This window comes from Paroedura picta, chromosome 14 (assembly GCF_049243985.1).
Source record: "Paroedura picta isolate Pp20150507F chromosome 14, Ppicta_v3.0, whole genome shotgun sequence".
Taxonomy (NCBI): Eukaryota; Metazoa; Chordata; class Lepidosauria; order Squamata; family Gekkonidae; genus Paroedura; species Paroedura picta.
This window is the reverse complement of record NC_135382.1, coordinates 24,245,573-24,267,262: the sequence shown is the minus strand read 5'-3', so window position 1 is coordinate 24,267,262 and position 21,690 is coordinate 24,245,573. Positions and strand designations below refer to the sequence as shown.

General features: G+C 39.4%; 1 protein-coding gene across 5 annotated transcripts in view; it reads right to left on the bottom strand.

The window, feature by feature from the left end:
• The window catches only part of CBFB (core-binding factor subunit beta), a 42,532-nt gene that overhangs the window by 13,532 nt on the left and 7,310 nt on the right, over positions 1-21,690 (bottom strand). For all 5 annotated transcript variants that reach the window (XM_077309571.1, XM_077309569.1, XM_077309567.1 and 2 more), the window contains one exon: positions 17,032-17,148. In XM_077309571.1, the coding sequence (XP_077165686.1) occupies positions 17,032-17,148 (117 nt within the window). The remainder of the gene's footprint in view (positions 1-17,031; positions 17,149-21,690) is intronic.

Here is a 21,690-nt window from a genome sequence, read left to right as displayed (position 1 = left end):
CAATCTTGAGTAGCCTTTTTCCTAACACATAAGGTTTGTTGGTTTTCTTTGTCCCACCCACTTCCCCCTTCTCCCGCCTATTTTTGATGACATTGTCAAACTATTCCCTCTCCTCCTGCCCCAAAGATAAGGTTTACTTTTTTTAAAGGCAGTAAACTATATAGTTGTGATGCTAAGTTAAGCAAATTATCTAAATTCCTAGCTTTCACTTTGAAAAAGAATATGTTTCTAGTGCCTTCCCTCACAGAGATATAGCAGAATAGAAACATTTATGTAAGGTAAGGAGCTGCAAAACAAGCAAGTAGGAATTCACAGAACTTGCCTAGCTTATCATGACAATGGTGTATCAATGTGAGCATGCACAGCAAATTAAAGGTGTGTGTGTGTGCTGTGACCACCAATGATGTCACTGTCATCATCCACACTTGAAAATCCTGATGTTAAGGCATGTAGAAGAAAATTAATGGACTCCACAACTATGAAAATGTAGAGGAAGAGCAGATATGCAGAAGAATCCCGCCCAAAGCAATTTCAATGCTTGTGAACTGACTGCCAAGAAAACCAGGCGTTAATTGAGCATGCAGAAAAGCCCTAGTTAAGACTAAAGGTTTGATTACATGATTATAAAACAATACAATAAAAACCAGTGTACTACATACATTGCAATAAAATTGAATTGTACAATTAAAAAACATTAAATAAAACAACAACATAATATCCAATAAACTAGACTTTACAATTAGAGAACAATAACATATTCCACAGTCTAAAACAGATATTTCTACTCAAAGCACTACAATGTAAAGCCATTGTTTTTGTTTCATACTGCTTCCCAATAGTTGGCAAAACAAATCACAATTGCTTGTGGTTTCACTGGCTGAAACAGAAGCGTTGGCCCAGATGCACACTCAGTACAACTTTTCCCACAGGGAAACTGTTTGGAAGAGAAAAGGATACTAAGAGACTCATACATTTACCAATAATCCCGAATTAATAGAGAAATATTGTACAAATAATACTTCTATTATTATTCTCCTACTATGCAGAACATTTTATAACTGAAGGCTTGTGCATCAATTGTGGTCCCTGTCTTAGCCCTGGCGAGTCAAGGTATGTCTCTATTTCTTTTGTGGAAGTATCTGCAGCCCATGCTGATGCATCAACAGCAGTAGATGATGACTGAAGAAGTCTTGATAGGGTTGGCATCAGCCTTTTCAGCCATCCACCAATATTGCATGGGTTATCTGTATCTAAACCACCCTTAATGCATGTATTACAAGGAGAATGAAAACTCTGGGTGATATTTCTGCCTATGTGAGAAGAGATGGGGGAGAGGAGATAGCAGGAATAAAGGAGAGACTCAGGTGGGGGAAGTAGAAAGAGAGACCTGTGAGTTGAGAAACAAAAAGGGAGCATATAGGGAGTAAACATAGAAAATGAGACTGATGCATAGACATTAGCAATAGAGAAAGAAAACAAGGGGGGAGTACATTAATTCGTTTATATACCCTGCCTTTCTCCCCCAGTGGTCTCCTCCAACTTTATCTTCACAACAGCCCTGTGAGGTTGGTTAGACTGAGAGTGGGCAGCTCCCCCAAGATTCACGGCAGAACAGGGATTGAAGCCTGAGACTCCCACGCCCTAGCTTGATACTCTAAACCCAGGGGTAGTGAAAACCCTCCAGATATCCATGGACATCTGGAGAGCCGCAGTTTGATTACACCTGCTCTAACCACTCCACCAAACTGACTCTAAATTATGAGGGGAGGAGGAAGAAAGCAAAAAATGTCTAACAAAAATTCAGATTAAAATGTAAACAACAATGCTTTGCAATAAACTCAGTGATGCAGTTCTATAAATTAAACTGTAAAAATGGCCCTCAGAAATCAAGCCATATACTTTCTGATTTCATAGCAAACAAGGAATCATTTTTTTTAAAGAATCAGCTGATCCAACCTATAGAATTTGTAACTGGCAAAATATTTTCAGCAGTGAAAACAAAAATGCTTCCTCTGTTACAAACACTATCATCTCATAAAATTCATAGATGAATTTGCAGGAACCAAAATAATGTTAGAAATGTTTGAGTACCAGAAACCTCTACAATGATTGCACAAGTTTATGGTTTGCATCATGCTCTGATTTTACATGTCAAGTCTGTCTTGTCTTATATATATGGCCGAAGGATAAATATTTCCTGATTATTTTACTCTGTATTGATACAATCCTGACTATACTGGGGAATGAACTTTCTTGCAGCCCTCTATGATTTATTTATGTTCATGGTTTATTGCACAGTAAATTGCTTAATTTCTTGTTACCACCTGTAGCAAGCACATATACCACCTCCTCGGTTTCCCTAGTTTGACATTTTTCTTCATCAAAACATCCCTTTAAATCATACTAGCGCAATTTCCTCTGTCAAGGGGAAAATGAAGGGCTATACTCTGGAGAAAGGAAACTGCCGGTTGTTACAGTTGAAACCGTTTGGCCGCATGTCCTTTTTCTAAGATAAAAGCTGTTTCCTTTCCACTTCTCGCTTGGGGAGCAACAAAACAATTTTATCTTTTTAAAGTATTCTACTTATCAAAGTCATCTGAACAGAGATGTGAATCATCATAATCCTGACAACAGATACCACCAACATTATCTCACATATGCCAAGAATTAACTGTTAGGAATAACAAGGTATAGAATAAGAAATCTGCACCTGCTTAAGTTTTACTATCTTTAAAATATCATTCATACAAATTAAAATTATACTGAATTTTCTAGGGTAAATAGGAGAAACAAGTACCATTTCAAATATAAATTAAGTCTGCTAAAAACGTTTACTGCTTACTGGAAAATAAAAAAAATTCTCTCTAGATGATAAGCATACCTATGGGAAAAAACTACTCTTGCATTTGAGTAAATATAGAGTAGATATTATGATTTAGGACCACTGGAAAGGAAGAGTACAGAAATGAGGCTTAGGGAGCCCTGTAGATGAACTTAGTGCTGGTTTGATCCATATGTAACCCCAACTTACCCACTGGTAAAACAGTTTCTTGACCTGGATAATCCAGGCTAGCCTGATCTTGTCAGATTTTGAAATCTAAGCAAGGTCAGCCCCAGCTAGTATTTGGAGACCTCCAAGGAATATCAGAGTCATGATGCAGAGGCAAACCTCTGAACTTCTCTTGCCTTGAAGACCCTATGGAGTCACCGTAAGTCAGATGCAACTTGACAGCCAAAAGAAAGAAAGATTGGGGGGGGGGGGCAGCTCCCACTCGTTATAGCTAGATAACAGTTTACCACTTCAGGATATATAATATCCTAAAACTGTCATGTATGGATCGGATCCAAATTACTTTTTTGCTGGTGAAAAAAGGTTTCATCTCTGACCACCAAAAGAGGCTATGGAACTTATATGACCAAAAGTCATGTGTATTAGAGGCTACAGTAAGAAGAATTGTGTGAGAATGAATGAAAAAGCTGGTTAGCAGGGATGGGCACAAACTGTAAAACTGGTTGTTCCTGAACTAAACCCCTGAACCCAGACAACTCCCCCACCCCCAATCAAACCAGTTGGAACCAGTTTTGCTTCTCCCTGCTTAGAAATGAGGGGGAGTAAAATGGTGGGCTGACAGTGGAGAGGCATGTATACTCCACTGGCAACTTGAAATGGCTGCAAGTCATTTCAGCAATCTTTTTTTTTTTTTTGAGAGGGTGGGAGCAAAATGACGCAATGAAATCTCTTGCAGCCATTTCAGGCTGTCACCCTGAAATGGCTGCAAGCTTGGAAATGGGGGGGGGGGGGGACTGATTCTTGAAATAGTTTGCAATCATTTCAGTCTTACAGCAGAGTGTGCATGCTTGTCTGCTGTCAGCCTGAAATAGTAGGCAGGCTTTGCAGTCATTTAGTGGCCGGTTTTGCTCCCCTCCACTTGGAAAGGGAGGGGGAGAGCACTATTTAAAACAGCTGAGGGGTGGACTACCTTGCTCAACTGCTAGGTTTAAATGGCCAGAACCCAGCTAGACAAAAGGTCCAGGAAATGTTCAGAGGGGGCACCTCCTCTGAACTTTGGTTTAAGAAGCATGGACTGGTCAAATTCGTAACCAATTTGAAGTTGTTAACCAGTTGATGCCCATTCCTACTAGTTTGATCCAACTTTAACTTCTGAAGGCCTCTGTTATAGATAAAGTATGATGGTCTGAGCAGGACTCATTTCTTAATACTCATCGTAGAGGTTAAAGCTGGTTAGCTTTTAATCTCCTAAAAAAGCCCAAACACTTGATTATGTTTTTATCATAAATACAAATGACACTTCTACCAAGGAGATATTCTTGCCTAAGCACATGTGCCTTCATAACCATTAAGGACAATTAAAAACTATACCTGCACAATGTCCATTCAGTCATGAAAAAAGCAAGTATTACCAAGATTTCTCACAGCAAACAATGATATTTTGGGCGTGCATCATCCAACTACCTGGGAGGAGGGGGAGAAGAAAACTGCTTGCTTAGAACTTGATTATCAGCAAATGGTCGCTTTTATTTCAAGTCAACAGTCAAAATATATAAAGAATAAAACTGCTATAATATATTATTATTTATTCAATTTTTATATTGCCCCTCTCCACAAGTGAAATCTTATGGTGTATGTAGTTGTGTATGTTTATAATAGAACACAAATCAAACAGTGCAGCCTTAACCTATACCACATAAATTCTACCTCTTTAGTAATGTCAACGATTTTTAAAAGATTTATCAAGACAAATAAAAAACCATACTCTGCTGTTAAAACTGTATATGTATAATACTCTCAAAAGAACTCATATCTCAGTATAAATGGAAGATCTACATGCACAATTTCATACCCTAATTTAACTTTTTAGTCTAAATGGACAATAAATCACATGCAGTTACCATAGAAATGTTATTTTCCTTAGACAACCGAATCATTCCTATCAGCCACCCATATTGAGTTAACACAATCATAAAGTCACCACGGTAGGGGTGGGGGGAGAGAACATACCACAACACTGGGATTTGTTTTCAGCCATATTCCCAGAATACATGCCTGTCATGCATTCTTGAAGACAGAAGTCAGGTGTGAGTCATTGCACAAGCTTCATCACATGCATCGTCCCTACTCATCAGTATATAGTTGTCTGCTTGTTAACCACACCAATTAAGTGTGGAGCACGCTTGAATCATCACACACAAAATATTTGAATTTCACTTTCCAATCAATTAGTTTTACTGAACGGCACTGTTACAAAGTAATATAGAGTAAGTTCATGAGAGAAACAAGAGGAGCTTATTTTCACTCATGCTTCCCGACAGTGCTTGGCAGTGCACACCCAGATGTATACTAGGCAACCACTGGAGAAATCCTTTCACAGATTTTTAATCAAAGTTTATCATATCCAGGTTAGATAACTATAATATGCTGCATGACGTTGCCTTTAACAACTGTCAGGAGACCTCAGTTAGTCCAAAATGTTGCAACCAGACGGCTGGCAAGAGTTTGATAAAAGATTATATCACACCCCGCTAAAAATCTGCTCTGGCAGAATCTCTTTCTGAGTGCAATTCAAAATGTTGCTGCTTCCTGTTAAATCCATGAATGGCTTGGGACCAGGCACCTGAAGGCCTGTCTTCCACCACACCAAACTACTTACCAGTTAAGTTCATCTCAAACTCTGCCCCATGGAGGCAATTTGAATGGCAATTAGATACAGGACTTTCTTGGTGGTGGCACTCTGAATGTTCTCTGCATAGAGGCCTGCCCAACAGCAGATCTGTGACACTTTGCTGTCACATCCACGTTAAAACATCCTGTCTGCCTATGTTTTTGAGTCTGATCCCATGGCCCTGCTGACTTTTAAAAATACGTTTTATGGATTTTAGTATGTTGCTACTACTTGTCCTTCACATGTGATCCTGAGGCCTTATTCTCACCTTCTCCATCTCTCTTGCTGTTCTTGTTCTTTTCCTGCCACTGATTTCTCCACTTATTCTTTTTAAAAAATCTCCATCATAATGCCAACCATGAGACCTTAATCCAAATTGAAAGGTTGTTTTAATTTGCATTGTAATAATTTATTTTCTGTATATTGTAAGTTACCTCAAGCAGTTCCTCTGGAGAGGTGGCGTACACATTTCTAAAGAAATATTCCTCCCTCACTTTCCCAGTCTGTGGCTCTTAAAGCAGTTCTGCTGGAAAGGCAGCTAAAGAGATAAACCTTTGGGAAATATTCAAGTCATTAGGGGAAAAAGCTTTATTTCCCATTATGGTGGGGACAGAAATGTTGAGGAAAAAATGGAATTTATCAAACCTAAGATTTTTTTTATTAAGTGTATGATATTTATGAAATTTAATCCCTGACCAGCATAGCTCAGCCTATCCCAAACGCAGAGGCTAAGCAAGGTAATATTTGAGAGATACCAAAGAATATGAGGGCTGTGATGCTGAGGCAGATAGTAGCAAATGACACCTGAACATCTCTTGCCTTAAAAGTTCAACAGGTCACCACAAACTAGCTGTGACCTGATGGCACTTTCTACCCCCAACATGGAATTTAAAAGTATAAATGACTTTGGTTTCAGTAAGAAAAACTGTAACTATAACTAACAATTAAGAAACAGCTGGCATCATATCTCATGTATCTTGCCAACTGAGACATAGAAAAAAAGTTCAAATTAAAACAGATTCTATAGTAAACAAAAGAAAGTATTATTTGGACAAACTCTCATACATTAAGAATAGCTAGGACTACCAGCATATTTGAGTACTGAGTTTATAACTGAGAACACTGAACATTTTAACAATGTAGCATTAAACACGTATCTTGTTAATAAGCAAAACACCATTCTTGGACATGTTGTATATTTACAGGATATAGTATACATAGCATTCCCCCAAATTTCCCAATTTTCCATAGTAAAAGCTAAATATCTTTTCAGTGCTATACATTTGAGAATACTCTGGTCTTAAAAAGTATTCCATTCATTCAATACCCCTCCTTACACACACAATATTGCAGCTTTAGTTTCACTCTAAAATTTCCCAATGAAAAATTTAAGGAAAATTTAGCAAGGCTGTGACCACAGCTTTGTCATCATATATATAATCCATTTCAGAATAAACATCTAAAACGTGGAAGGCATACTAGAAAGCAAATTTTTATTGACATACTTTATCTACACTGGTGAAGGAAAAAAATTAAGTTTAATTCTCTAGTACAGCGGTCCCCAACCTTTTTCAGGCTGGGGACCTGGGGGGGAGAGGGAGGCCCAGGGACCGGGGAATGGGAGTTGTGGGCACCGGCGTGCCAGTGCCTACAAACCAGCAGGCGCACCTCCCTTCCACAGCGGTGCTCACTGCGCCGGGAGAGCACTGCGGAGGGGGGGAGGCACGGGCACCAGTGGGCTGGTGGGTGCAAATGCACAGGAACGGACCTGCCACGCATGTGTGTTTGCGGGTGCCGGCACACTGACAGCCACAAACGCCCGCCAGCGCCCCCCCCCCCCCCCGCAGCATGGTGCTCATTGTGCTAGGAGGCATCCGATCGCTCCTGGCACAGCATGCATGCACTGCCGGGAGAGGGGTAGGGAGGGGGTAGGGGGGTGCGCCTGCACCTGTGCCTCCTCCCCCATGGCCAGGTACCAAGGACATGGCCCAGTGGTTGGGGAGCACCACTCTAGTATATCAACCATGACAAAACTATTAAGTTAAAATGCTAACTTTAGCTTACGGAAGCCTCCATTGTAAAACCATGACATGAAGTTGGAACAATAGCATTTAGAAAATGGAGATTCTGAATTCATCAGTTTACTGCAGTGATGAGCTATTAGCCTTTGGGGGCAACAGACAAATCTCTCGGGAAGTAAGCAAACATGATGAATCCATACACTACAGCATGCATGACATCCACATATATATTACGAATAACTGCATCAGAATTCTTATTACAGACCAGGTGAGGAAATGAAGTTAACACCCAGATTCCATTGCCACTCTGGGAATACACTAATGAGCCATTAACCTTTGCTTACTTCCTGAGAGACTGGTCCGTTGGCCCCAAACACAATGAATCTGAATACTACAGAATGTTAAATCACTCACATTTATATAATGGATAGCTGCATTATCATAGACAAGGTAAGGAAATGTAGCTGACCCTCAGATTTTAGTTTTGTTCTGGCAATGAAATCCAGAAGCTATTAAATAAAGGACTATTTAAAAAGACAGTGACCAAGCCTTATTAGTCCTCAGCCTTACCTTATATGTCACAGCAGGAGAACATATGATCACATGCTAATGCAAGCACAAGAAAGCAATTTGGTCCTGGGTTCCAGCAGCCCTAGGATTTCTCTGTTGTCTAGAACAACAGTTGCTACTGGCATTGCTGCTCCAAGAGAAAACCCTAAACTTCACTGGAGGAAGACTTTTGAGGGGGTGGGGGCTACAATACATGGCCTTCAAAGCTCGACCCCCTCATAAGGGCAGCAAATAAAAAGGTTAAGGTAATGGATGAGTTTTACAGGAAACAAAGCAGAATTCTTTAGCTCTGTTCTAAGTAAACTGCTCAGCATGTCACCTTAGGTGTAAACCTTACTTTGCACCTCAGCAACTAAAGCTGGAAATAATACTGGACTGACAGAAACAGGAGTAACTGGAATCATCATTAAAAATATTTCATTACACAGCAAATAGAGAACCAACACAGTTTAGCTGAGTTGTATAGGGTGCTAAAACTAGGGAGATCTGGATTCAAGCCCCATTCAGCTATGACACTCAACAGGCAGTCTTGGTACACTGATATTCCACCTAATTTATCTTCTGTTATTACAATTGCTATTTCAAATGGCTATAAGCACAAGTATAATAGTAAGTAATTTTTTTTAATTCTGTGACAATATGGACTCAAGAAAAGGGTCAAAATAAGGAAAATGTGCTCAAACTTCTGCAGGGTTAAACGTGTTATAAAACTGAATATTAATATTTATTAAAATTAAAAACCCAAGGCTTAAAATATAGCCTCATTAAAATCCAAGTGTATATTCATATTAATGCCACCACTGACCTTTATCAATGGTCAGGCATAAATAAATAAAGCAGCATACCTAAAATACAGGAACAGAAATGTTGAATATACAGTTGGCTCCCTTACATACCGTGATATAATTATGCAGGACACTAAGGACCTTAGTCGTTTCTATGGACCAGAAGGCCAGATAAAATTCTTTGAGGTCTCTTATGTTTCTAAAGCAGGCCCTGCTCCAGATGAGCACTTCCAGTGTTCAGTGAGTATCCTATAGGAGCCAGCCTTTCTCCAAAGTGGAATGCTGTTACTCTGATGCTTCTAAATCTTTTGTCCTTTTTATTCTTCCTTGCTGTTGTCCATCCAATGCAAGACCAGAATTAAGCACAACAGCTGTTTAACAGATACAATCAGAGGTAACAACAAACCTGTTTCTTTATTACAGGAATGAACACATTTTAGAATTCCTGCCTGTTGAAACAACTTTATTCACTTGTATTTGGACATCATGGCAAAACAAAGGCTTCCCAAATCCGAAATCCAAATGTACAACGATATGAGAAGCCCAGTTTCAAGTCCTTACCGTGCCATGCATGTTTTCTGGGTGAACTTGCGTTATTTACACATCACTCAGCCTAACCTACTTCATAAGGATGTTGTGACAATATATTAATATAATAACAAAGTAAAGAAAGATGCAAGCTTTGAGTTCCCTAAGGAATAAAACAAGACATAAATGAAGAAATACCAAACTGTTGCTAGGTCCAGCATGAGTCCCCCCTTCAGTTAAAGTCTTGACAACTGTTCCCTCAGAGTTTTGCTAGAGATCTCATCTAAACAGCATTAGAAACTATTCTAAAACACCTTGGGGAGAACAGTTGGTGGGTAAAATGCCAGAAACACTGCCTTTCACACTGAATTTAATTACCATTAGTTACTGGCTTTTCCTTTCCCTCCTCTACATTTACTTTACAGAGATATTTCATAATTCAGTAATATTACCAGAAAAACCAGCATCATACATACAGCCAAATCCTAAGCAAATTAATACAAAAGGGACTTTATTACACTAATTGCAACTAATGGTTTCTGGAACTAGTGAGGAGATATGACTTTTATTTTTGAGTTTCTAAAATGGTGTAAACCTAGATTCTAATTTAAAAGTTTTCAAAGGGCTTCCTCTATAAATACAAGAAGCAGCGTAACTCAGTGAGGTGGGGTGGGAGAAGGAAATGAGTAAAAGTCTACAGATGAATTGCAATGTTTTCCCTTAAGCACTTATTCATAGCAAGACCACCATGATTGCCAACTGGCATTCTGCCCTACATCTGGACAACAAACCACTCAGGAATAGTCAGTGTTCTACATGCTGCTGAAATAATGTCACTCAAGAACAGACATTCTGACTACTAAAAATAGACGATTCTATACTACATACCAGAAGGGTTCTGCTGGGGATTAACACAGCATCCTGTCTCAAAAGAAATATATGGACAGAAACCAGTCCTTAGAAACAGTAAGCAAATAGGTATGTTTTTGTGTCCCTTCAAACACAGTCTTTGTTTGCCATACACAAAACTTTCACCCAAAGACAATACTTACTAATTTTCCTAGATAAACGTGGAGACCTAATCCCATATGCAAACAATTTTTCCCAAGAACATCAATAAACTTCTTTTCCTTTTTCGAGTTTTCCAGAAGTCACAATCTTCCCAATAGTGCTGCCGCCTATCTAGATATATACCATATTTAATAACACTAATTAAATAAAAGTTATAAATCCTAATTCATGAGAAAAGCAAAAAGGAAGCAAGAGAAACACAGGGACGCATTGTTCTCCATTAAAGATGATGGTAAGATGCACACTCACAATAGCAAGTCCTGACTACAGTATTAAAACAGCTGAGCAATGCAGCACCAGTCAAGGAGCAAGGATAAACTACTTCAATCTCCTCTTTACCTATGAAGCTCACTAGGTGACCTCAGGCTGGTCATTATTTCTACTTCACAGGGTAACTCTGAAAAAGAAGTGCAGCAAGGGTATTTGTATTCCTTGCAGCGAGGGTCTCTAACAGGTAGCTCACCAGCTGCTGCATAGTAGCTCACGCATCTCCTTTGAAAACAAAGGAATGGACTGTGAAAAAAAATGCTCTAGGCTTTTAAACTTTTGTCTTCCAAAGAACTGCTGTGCTGCTTAGCTGATAATAATAAAAGAAACATTTCTTCCTAATGGCTCAATGCAAGCGTAGATATTCCAGTATATGGCAATGAGACCATGAATATCTGTGCTCATGCTTTTATTAAAAATGCAGCTATCAAATGAATGAAGTTAGGTATTACGTATCTGATGAGACAAAAATAACTAAAGGCAACTGAACTCTTTTCTTATGTAAATCCTCCATCTCTTTTCAGTTAGTCGTTTATCATAATACAGAAGGTAGAAATACCTATACCAGCCCTTTTCAACCTTTTTGTTCATAGACTATGCCATGAAATGTTCTTCAGGCTTCAAGTAATTCTGGAAGTGATGCCAGCTGGCCATATCTCCCTGCCACACCCCCAGAAGTCACATGTTTACAGTGTACATAGCATCACTTGTGCTAGTTAAATAAGGATAGTTTCATGTATGTGTGTATAGGACCTTGCCTGAGCAAAATAAGGAAGCATTAATATCAGCTGTCATAAAGCCCAGTAGTCAAACTAGATTGGACGTAGAGATCCATGAGGGGCTTCCCCCCCAAGTGTTTTCCCCCATGTTTGTGTTTTTAAAAATGAAAGTAACAGCTTTGCAAAGCTAATAAAGGCAATATAATCAGGAAGAGTTTACTCTTCATCTCTAAAACTGGCTGAGCCCCCCAAATATTTTGTTTGTCCTGAAAGGGAAAACAGAAAGGTCTTTCTCCCACTTCCAGATTTAAACAATAAAATGGGAGATAACAAGAAACTGGTTCAATCCACTAAAACAACACTGGGTAGAACAGTTAATCCACTCAGCTCGGAATTGCATCTCCAATCTGAATAGGGCTTTGAACAGCTGCTACAGATTTTTTTTAAAAAATGGAGATCTGTTCATGGATTTCCCAATATCATGTCTAGCTTTACCCTAAAAGCATTATATTCCATACTAGAAATAAAGCCCGCTGTAGTGTTAATACAGCGGGCGCTAGAGCTGTGCCCCCCCCCACCGGCGGTGATCTTCTGCAGCATTCTCCCGGCCGCCGCAGCCCCCCCCCCCCCCAGGAAGAGAGGCTACTTTTACACATTTAATTCTGGACCTGAGAATATTAAAATTAAGCCCCAAAACAGCCTTCTGTGTGCTACCAAAAAATCAAGTTTTTAAAAAGGAGGCAGGTAATGCCACATCTTCCTAGAAAGCTTATGTCAGCCTATCAGTACTTCTGAGCAGCTTCTTGTCTATTCCACAAACTTTGTGAAATTGTTTGAACCTCTATTTTGTTATAATCAAGTGAGATGACATACAACAAGGAAGTTCTGCCAGCAAGTAACTAGAAACACAGAAGCATAAGGAAATGAAACAGGATACCTGATTTACCTTCAGCAGCTAGCCAAACACTACGAAAATGGGAATTGAACTCCCAAGCAAGAGATTACGTCTCACTTCTCTTAAGAAAGAAAAAAAGAAGATAATTTCCTTTCTTGTCCTCATCCATTTCAACTACATCTGGCTGAATGCTCTTTTAATACCTCTGGGTGTATAAACCAAACAATGTGATACCTATTCCTAATGTGAGGTTTATATGATTCAATCAATAAAACAGAATTGTTACAGGAACCAGCAAAGGAATTTTTTCACCCAGTACTCCTATGCCCACTGTAAGAAGTCTGGTATACAAGGCATGCATTGAGCATGCTGACCAAACATTAGTCATGTGAACAAAGTAGACACATATCAACCAACTAACTTGAGATTCCTGGGGAATGGAAGACCACCAACATCTTTGCTGCAAATGACTACTATGTTCCCTAAAATGGTTTAGGGGCCAGAAGTATATTTTGTTGCACAACATCAAGCTCAACATCAAGCTCTCTGGCAAAGCTTCAGTTAACTCACTGTGCAGACCATCTGAAGGGGAAAAAACAATGTATGGAATATCTCAGTTATTTACAAGCACTAAATCTTGGAGGGTCCATATTCAGCCTGTGCTGAGGTAGCTGCATTGGTTGTCAGTTGTGTACCGGATCAAGTTCAAGGTTTTGGTATTTACCTTCAAGGCCATCTGCAGTCTGGGCCCCACATATTTGAGGGACCACCTACTGCCCTATGCCCCCCCACAGGGCCTTGTGCTCAGCAGGTATGAATATGCTGGTGGTCTCCAGTCCATGAGAAACATGCCTGACCTTGGCCAGGGCACTCTCGGTCCTAGCCCTGACCTTGTGGAATGAGCTCTTGGAAGATCTAAGGGCCCTGGCGGAGCATGTACAGTTCTGCAGCTCTGCAAGATGGAGCTCTTCCATCAGGCATTTGGTTGAGGCCAGGTGACAGTTAAGATCAGGGGCCCCTCCTCAGATTGGAGAGGACATCAGGCCTTTCCCCTATTACATATTAACACCCTGAGGCACTGGTCGGGGCAGAGAGTTGGAACATAGAGTGGGGTGGGGGGAAGTGTTAGCATTGTCATTGAAGGAGGGATGGTTTTTAATGTAGGGATTGTTTATATTTTATTGTGATTTTTTAAATGACGTAACCAGCAGCAAGCCATCTTGCTGGGAAAATGAATGAATTAATTAAAATACTGGGAATACAAAGTGCTGAAATGTATGCCCTATTCTGAAGCAGCATTTTTGATCCTTCTCTCTACCAATTCCAAGATGTTGGGTTTGAAAAACAGGGATGTATCTAAGCTAGGTCTCAAGCCTGGTGGAAACAATGTTTTCAACACACTTTCTCTGCACCCTCCCTATCATCAGTACCTATATTTCTGTTGTCTTGACTAGCTCTGCAACAAATAAATTAGGAATTGTTTATCATACATAATATTTCAGCAGTCAAAACCTCCTTTGTATGTGGGAAGTATCTATTTTAGATGTAGAAAACATCTCTAGGTCCTAAAGTAACATTTCAATATAGTGTTCTCTTTCCGTATTTGTAAAGATGCATAAGGTGATTAATATCAAACAGATGAAACAAGGGAGAAAATGTAAACATTATCTTGGGATTTTGCTCCCATATATCAAATACTATTAATGATGAACTATAAAAATGTGTTTGGTAATGTTACAATAAATCCATCCCTACATCCTATCTCTAGCATTTGCTGCACTTCTGAACTCTTAATTGCAACAATGATATATCACTGGCATAATTTCCTTCTGATTTCAGAAACAAAACATTCTGTGATATCTATTACCCATCTTCAATATTAATCTGAGCATTCAATCTTTCCCTATTGACTCTAGTGGCACTAGCAGCACTATCTGTAGACATCAAATGATTCGATACCATGAAAATATAATTGATTGGGAAGGGAATTCTTGCTTGGGAAGGGGATTCTTTATCTAATAAGGCATCCCTCACCCAAGCCAGAGTAGCTCCTCAGGATCATTTAGAATTGGTTAATAATTGAATCACTCATCAACTGATCATGGTCAAATATTGTATAATATTCCACAAAGCCAAGAATGCAACTGTAGATGTTGGTGACATCTTACTTTTAAAAAAGATTTTATGATGGCACTATTTGTTTAGCAGCAATAGGAATGAGGGCTGTTTACCTCCAAGTCCTAGAGTGGCATAGCATGGCTTCTCTGACTGGCTACTTACAATAATTGCAGTCAATTCTATAGCCATCAGTGACAAAATATGTTGTTTTTATTTAGCTAATAATATATATTTTAGAAGGGCGATATGTGCTCACATGTCTTTGCCACAGGCTACTTCAGCTTCAACACCCTGCTCCCCATCTCCAAATTTCTGTACTACTATATGGAAACTATCAGGTTTAGAGACTTCCTTGACAAACAGCAAATAAATAGCCAGTAGAGTATGAAAGCATCTGTTGTGGAACTGAATGATTCATATTGAAACAGAACTGAAAGATGAGATTCTTTGCATCAGAACACTCAGGACAGCTGCCTACTTCAGAAATCTATTAATTCCCAGTTATACATTCAGTTAATAATAAGTGCTGCTTATCATCAATGCAGCTATTTTTCTACACCTAAATTTCAATATAATAGCTTGAAACAGAAGCAAAAAAGCTGGAAAATATTAAATTAGGCATGTGCAGAAATGCCAAGGGCAAGATCCAAAGGTTCCATTGCAGTAATGGGTGGAGACTCCCACTGGTGCAAAACATCTTTTTTCCACAGGAATACACCTCTTGCAACAGGCTCTTTATTTTGCAGAATGGAAGAAGTTTCATTAATCTTACCTAAACCATTTTGTACCCTTAATATTTTATTTTAGGCAAAGCTTGATGTAAAGTAATTTGAATATCTTTATAAACATAAAGATACCAATGTAAAATTCCTATATCCTCTGGGATTAGAGAGTACATAATATCCATGATGCATCCAAATATTAAAAAAACTCAAGGTCATAGCTAATAGAAGGAAAGGCAAATATAATTTTCTATCTCAATCACTAAAAGGCAGGATGGAATCTTTCAAGCTCACCAGCATGTGATTACTAGAACAACTCATCAAAGTAGATCTAAATCCCCATTCAACAGTTCACCTAGAAAAGGTAACTGTGCTAAAATCTCCAGCAAGTTTAAATTTAACAATTGCAGCCAAAACTAGATAGAACCCAGTGTAGAAACTACAAGATTGGCATTTTTTCCATAAAGATGCAAGAATACTGTTGTGTTCCACTTAACACAAGTTTTTTCATATGTGGTTGCATAAAATAAGGTAAAATGGAAGGACATCTCAGTGCGTGATAACTGGTAACATTTCATTAACACAAAAACCATCAATAGACACATATGTGATTTCCCACCGATGACATGTATTCTCTTTTCTACAACATTCTTCTTATATATCTGTCATATGATTTTAGAGATCTGCACTTTCTAGATAATAGTAAAAGATCTCAGCTACCTTTATAAGTTCATAAATATTTCTTTTCCTGGATCCTCAATACAACCCCCAATTTATAGGACCACCCCTCTAAGCCCAGTCATCACGGGGTGGTGTACAACAATTTAAAATCATAATGAATCACAAATACAGTGATCACTGACCCATCCAACAACAGGTGGTGTTCCTTGCTCCTGACCTCATCTCATTACACACCACACTAGCCACATCCTGATGTTACATGGGGGAGTGTTTTGGGGTTTTTTTGAGGAGGGGGGGTCTTGGTGTTTCTGGCCTCAACCAAATACCTGGTGGAAAAGCTCTGTTTTGCAGGCCCTGTGATTAAGGTCTGACGGGGCCTACATCTCTTCTGGGAGCTCATTCCACCAGGTGACCCTGGTTAAGGCCAAGCAAACCTCTCTTTGGCCAGGGACCACCTGGAACCTCTTTGGGGGACATATTCAGTGAGGCAGAACAGCCAATGCAGGACATCAAAAGAAAATAAAACCAAAGTCTAACTATTCACTATTTCTAAAAGAAATACAGACATCTTGGCCAGTAATCCAATTAGATATCCCTGCTCCGATGGTCTATTGGTGCTCAGTGATGTCACAAAGCCCTCAGCAAGCACTGGCTTCCCTATATGCCTCAAAGTACACTTCATCCACACAAATGGCTAGATATTCTTCCCTCTCCTAAATTATCTAGCAATTTTACAGTAATCACCTAAGAGCCATAAGGCTGCTGCTACATTTACATAAAACCCATAGCATGGTCTGTGTACAAATTAAACAAGTAACAGGAAACTATCACCATAAAAATAAAATATATAATGATCTATAACATATACAAATTAAATTGGCCCACAGCAGAATCATTAAAGTTCTGTGTTATAACCTTTAGTTCATAACTTAAGGCCTCTGGGAAAGTATGCTTTGAACTTTTTTGTCCTTACCTTGCCTCCCTCTCTTTCAAAGTCAACATACTCTCGAGTTGGTGTCTGCCGCTGCTCCCCCTGCCAGCTGGCCGGAAAAAACTGGAGAGACAGATTGGTTCCTGTGGCCACAAAAGCCTTTTAGAAAAATCAATACAAACAGGATCAGGGAGCAAGACATTACATAAATTATGCAGGCAGTCATTTATTTTTACATCAGTTTGTCTTAAAGCCAAGTAGCATAAGAGAATACTCAAAGTCAAAAACATGCACTCATCATTTTTCTTAAGTATTAAGTTACAAACATCTGATCCCTTTTTGACAACATTTGCCATTGGCTAGCTCAGTTAAAAAAGAGAATCAATAATGTAAATTATTTTTGCAGACATCAGAATCTATTTCAGAATACCACCTGAAAATGCTAACTTGCTGTTTAAGCCAATCTCGTTGGTTAAAAAGCTTTAAGAGATGCATTTCCCTAGTGTAAACAGATTCTTAACTCTGCAGAGTTCAAAATAATGTGGAAAACTCATTACTAAATGAAAGTAAGTGGATGTTCCAATGAAAAAAAAATATTACTGATTTTATCCAAACTCTCTAAGAGGAACTATAGCAATATCAAAAGAAAATAAGTCAAAATACTGGAAGTAAAATTTTTGACTCAAATGATAGCCTTTAGATATGCAGCCAAGATCATGTAATAATATATTATGCTACAGTAAGAAATCTGGTATTTAAGGAAGACTGCCTTAAAGTTTAAAAACAAATTTTGCCTACATTGTTTAAAGCAGGGGAATAGTCTTAACTGTGCCTTACTTTTGGCTCTCTCAAGAGAAGCAGAAGTTTGAAGATTTAATATTAATGATTAAAATTTGATTAATAATCAATTCAGTTGTATCAATCTATGTGCAAAATTAAAATGAAATACAGCTATGATAAATGCTGCAGTGTAATGTATAGACATAGTAACATAGCAACTTAATTTCATAATTCAACCAGTAACATCTTCAGTATTCAGAACTACTAGAAATACAGACTGGACTCAGGCAAGTTTGTCTACCTAGAATACATGTGGAGCATGGTTGTGCTGCAAGAGGCTACTTATATTGAAGTAAATTCAGTAGTCAAGCATAGCTTGCACTAGCCAAACTCATAAAAAGAACACTTTGTTAACAGGACAATATATAAAAATTCAGAGGATAAATGGGGGAGAAATAGTCATTTGTTATCAGTACTTTACAAAGTGACACAAGCAAAATATGGATCCATGCTTCAAGCTTAGTATCTATATACAGAAAATCGTGACCATACACCCTGACAAAATGCTAAAAGTTCAGAAGACTAATATTGGTGGAATCCCCCCCCCCCCTCAAAGCCAATTGCTGCTTTTGCTCAGGATTCTGCCCCCCTCCCCCCCCAGGCCTACAATGAAGGAAATCTCTAACAGTCCCTGACTAAGGCAAAGGACCCGTTCCAGTTTTATTAGGCAATCATTTGGTTTTGTGCAGTTGCCAGCAGTAGGCCTCAGACTTCAGAAGGACAGGCATCGCCAGCCAAGCAATAGACTGTGCTAGCTAAGCCCAGTGAAAGTAAGGTTTGGAAGTGGGGCTTCAAAAGAGTATAACCCCTCAAAGAAGCCATTTCTGCCTGGGGAGGTGATCTTTATAGTCTCAAGATGAGCAGTAATTCCAGATCTCCAGGCCCCACCTGGATGTTGGATATCCCTGGGTTGGAAATATTCATTGAGGTTTGAATGTGGGATCTCAAAAGAGTATAATACCTCTGCAACCACCGAACCAGCCACATAATGCTCCCAGCCCATTTCAGGTAGAGAAAACATTGCAGAGGAGGTAAGGTTGCCTGATAGGTGGATGTTTATGTCATGGAATTCCATATTTCCTATGTGTGCACCCACACCAAACCATAAGCTAGCGCCTGTTGCATGACAGCACGCAACGGGTTTTACTACTAGTCTAAATTAAGCAGTGTGTGTGTGTGGGGGGGGAGTCAACATTATACAGTTACACAAGTTTCATTTCAGTTAGGAATGGTGACTAAGACTTAGGGGCTTTACGCACCGGGATCTTTGTTGCAAATTGGTCACTGAATGAAAAATCGCCATTTAAAGTAGCGGAATTCGTCGTTATGCATACCTGCCTTTGTAGTGGAATCCAGTTGCGTTTTGTAGCGTTTCCCACAAGCTTCCGGTCTCGGCAGAAATCGCTAGAAAGGAAGCGCTATTGCCAAGCTCGTCCCGCCCCTGGCCGTCAAGCAGCCAATGGGCAGCCGTTAGCATGCTCCCAAACAGCCCCTTTCCCTTTAAGAAAGGGTTTTTTTTTATAAAAAACACACCCATAGCAACGAATCTGGGTAGATTCGTTGCAACGGAGAGACCCATCCAGCTGCCTGGTGTGTTTGAGCTGTCGTTTGATCGTTGCCACGCTTCCTCCGAGTGAAACCCCCCCCTCTCGCGGGCCCGATTTTCGGCTGAATTAATGTGTAAAAAATAAAGGGACTTTATTTCAGCAAACGGCTTTTCTGTGGTTTGTGCTTAGTGACTAAAGGGGAAGGACTGAAGCCAGGGAAGCCTCTAAACAGAAGAGGCTCGCTGGTGCGTTTATCCCCGCTCGCTCGGAGAAAAAAAAATGGCGATCGCTTCGCCGGAAGATCAGAGAACACAGCCAGGGGGAGGGACTTTGTAGAAACCGCAACAATGTTAACGCACAGGTCTTTTTCGCTACTGTTGCAGATTGGTTGCAGGAGTGTATCGCTTTCCGGAGGGTGAATCCACTTTTTGGGATTTCCCTTTAAGCGCTACAAGGAAGCGCTTTTTGCAGATTGGTTTCAGGTGTGTGGCAGATTGTCGGCGACGTCGTGCGTTATGGCAAATCAGCGTTTTCAATTAGTAACCATTGTGCGATTTTGAAGGCGTGCAAAAAGCCTTTTAGATTTCCCATAGTTGTTCTGCAGGCAGAAAGATTTCTGCTTACAGACCATGGTTTTCTTGCCTTCTCCCTCATGCTGCAGCATAAAATATCTCTCAATCTCTTTTCCACCAAAGTGTGTTTTGTGTGTATTCACTGGTTGGGGGGTGGGGTTAAAAGCATGAATCGCTTCTTTTTAAATATATCTAACAAAGAATTAATTTCCCAAATTAGGACAAGTATAGAATTCTCTTTCTTTTTAAGTATGCCTGATGTATTCTGCTGTTTCAAAACACATGAAATTCACTGTACCATGCTTTCCCCCCCCCCCATCAACCAGTTTTCTACAGCACTTAATTAATGAAAACCTTTTTAACTCATGGATATGAATCCTAACCAATTAAACTGTTCTATAAAAAGTCAGTAAAGAATTTGAAAATCCTATTAGGACTCAATTAGGGTGAAGTTGTGGACACTGTAAATCATATTCTGGATTTATTAGATGTCAGCCTCTAGATATAATCCTCTCCTACAGGGACTAGAACATCATGTTCACACCCTGACCTGTCATTAATAGCATTGGCCATTTGATAATCCTAGGCAGACATGTATTGCTTAATTCTCATTATGTAGTTACAAGGTGAGAACAAGTAACAGCTACAATATTTGCACTAGGAGACTAACTTTATAAACATTAAAATAAGACCTACAGATCATGCACTGAGCAATACTCTGGGATGCCATTATGTTTGGTTCTAGTGATGGAGCCTCTGTAGTCCCCATCACTTTTAATTAGATTTGCTTAGTTTACCAGCTGCGGCGTTTTCCTTGAGAGGCGTGACCTGGCTACAATCATCCATACTCTAATCACATATAGATTAGATCATTGCAGTGCTCTATGCTGATGTGCCTTTAAAGATTATTTATAAGCTGCTATTAGCATAACATGCACAAACAAGATTGTTGCTTTGTTCTGCAAAATGCATCTTTCCAGTATTAAAAGAGCTATAGTAGTTTCCAATTTACTTTTAGCCAATTGCCAGTGTGGTGTAATGATGAAGCGTGTCAGCCTAGTATCTGAAAATCCAAGGTTCTCTCTGCTGCAGAAGCTTGCCAGGTGATCGTGAGCCAGTCAGATACACTCAGCCTAGCTCACTTCACAGGGTTGTTGTGAGAACAAAATGAAATAGAGGAGAATGATATAAACCACTGGGTCCCAAGTGAAGAGAAAGGCAGAGTATAAATTAACTAATATTTAATTATTTTAGGGCCAATTTAAAGTACTACTTATCACTCTAAGCCACCCTTTCTCAACCTTTTTTTTACCATTGGGAAACTCCTAAAACATTCTTCAGGCTTTGAGAACCCTCAGAAGTGGTTTGATAGTGCAGAATATGGTTGGGAAGCATAACTGTGTACACATCCATCCAGGGCCCCTCCCCTTCCCACCCACTCCAGGCCAATCATGTAACATTTTGGAAGAGGGGAAATGACTTGACGTGACCATATATTGTCATATCATGATAAATGTTTTAACATTTTTAAAAAATATATTAAAAATTAACTAACTCCAATTCAGGAAATCCTTCTAGGGCCATCAAGGAACACCAGGGTTTCACAAAACCCTGGATAAGCAAGCTTTCTTCTAAGCCCTTAATGGCCTGCCACTAATGTGCCTAAAGGTCTGTCTCCTCCCATGTGAGCATAGGAACTTTAGGAGCCCTTGATGTACCTCATATCACATGTGAGGTTCATC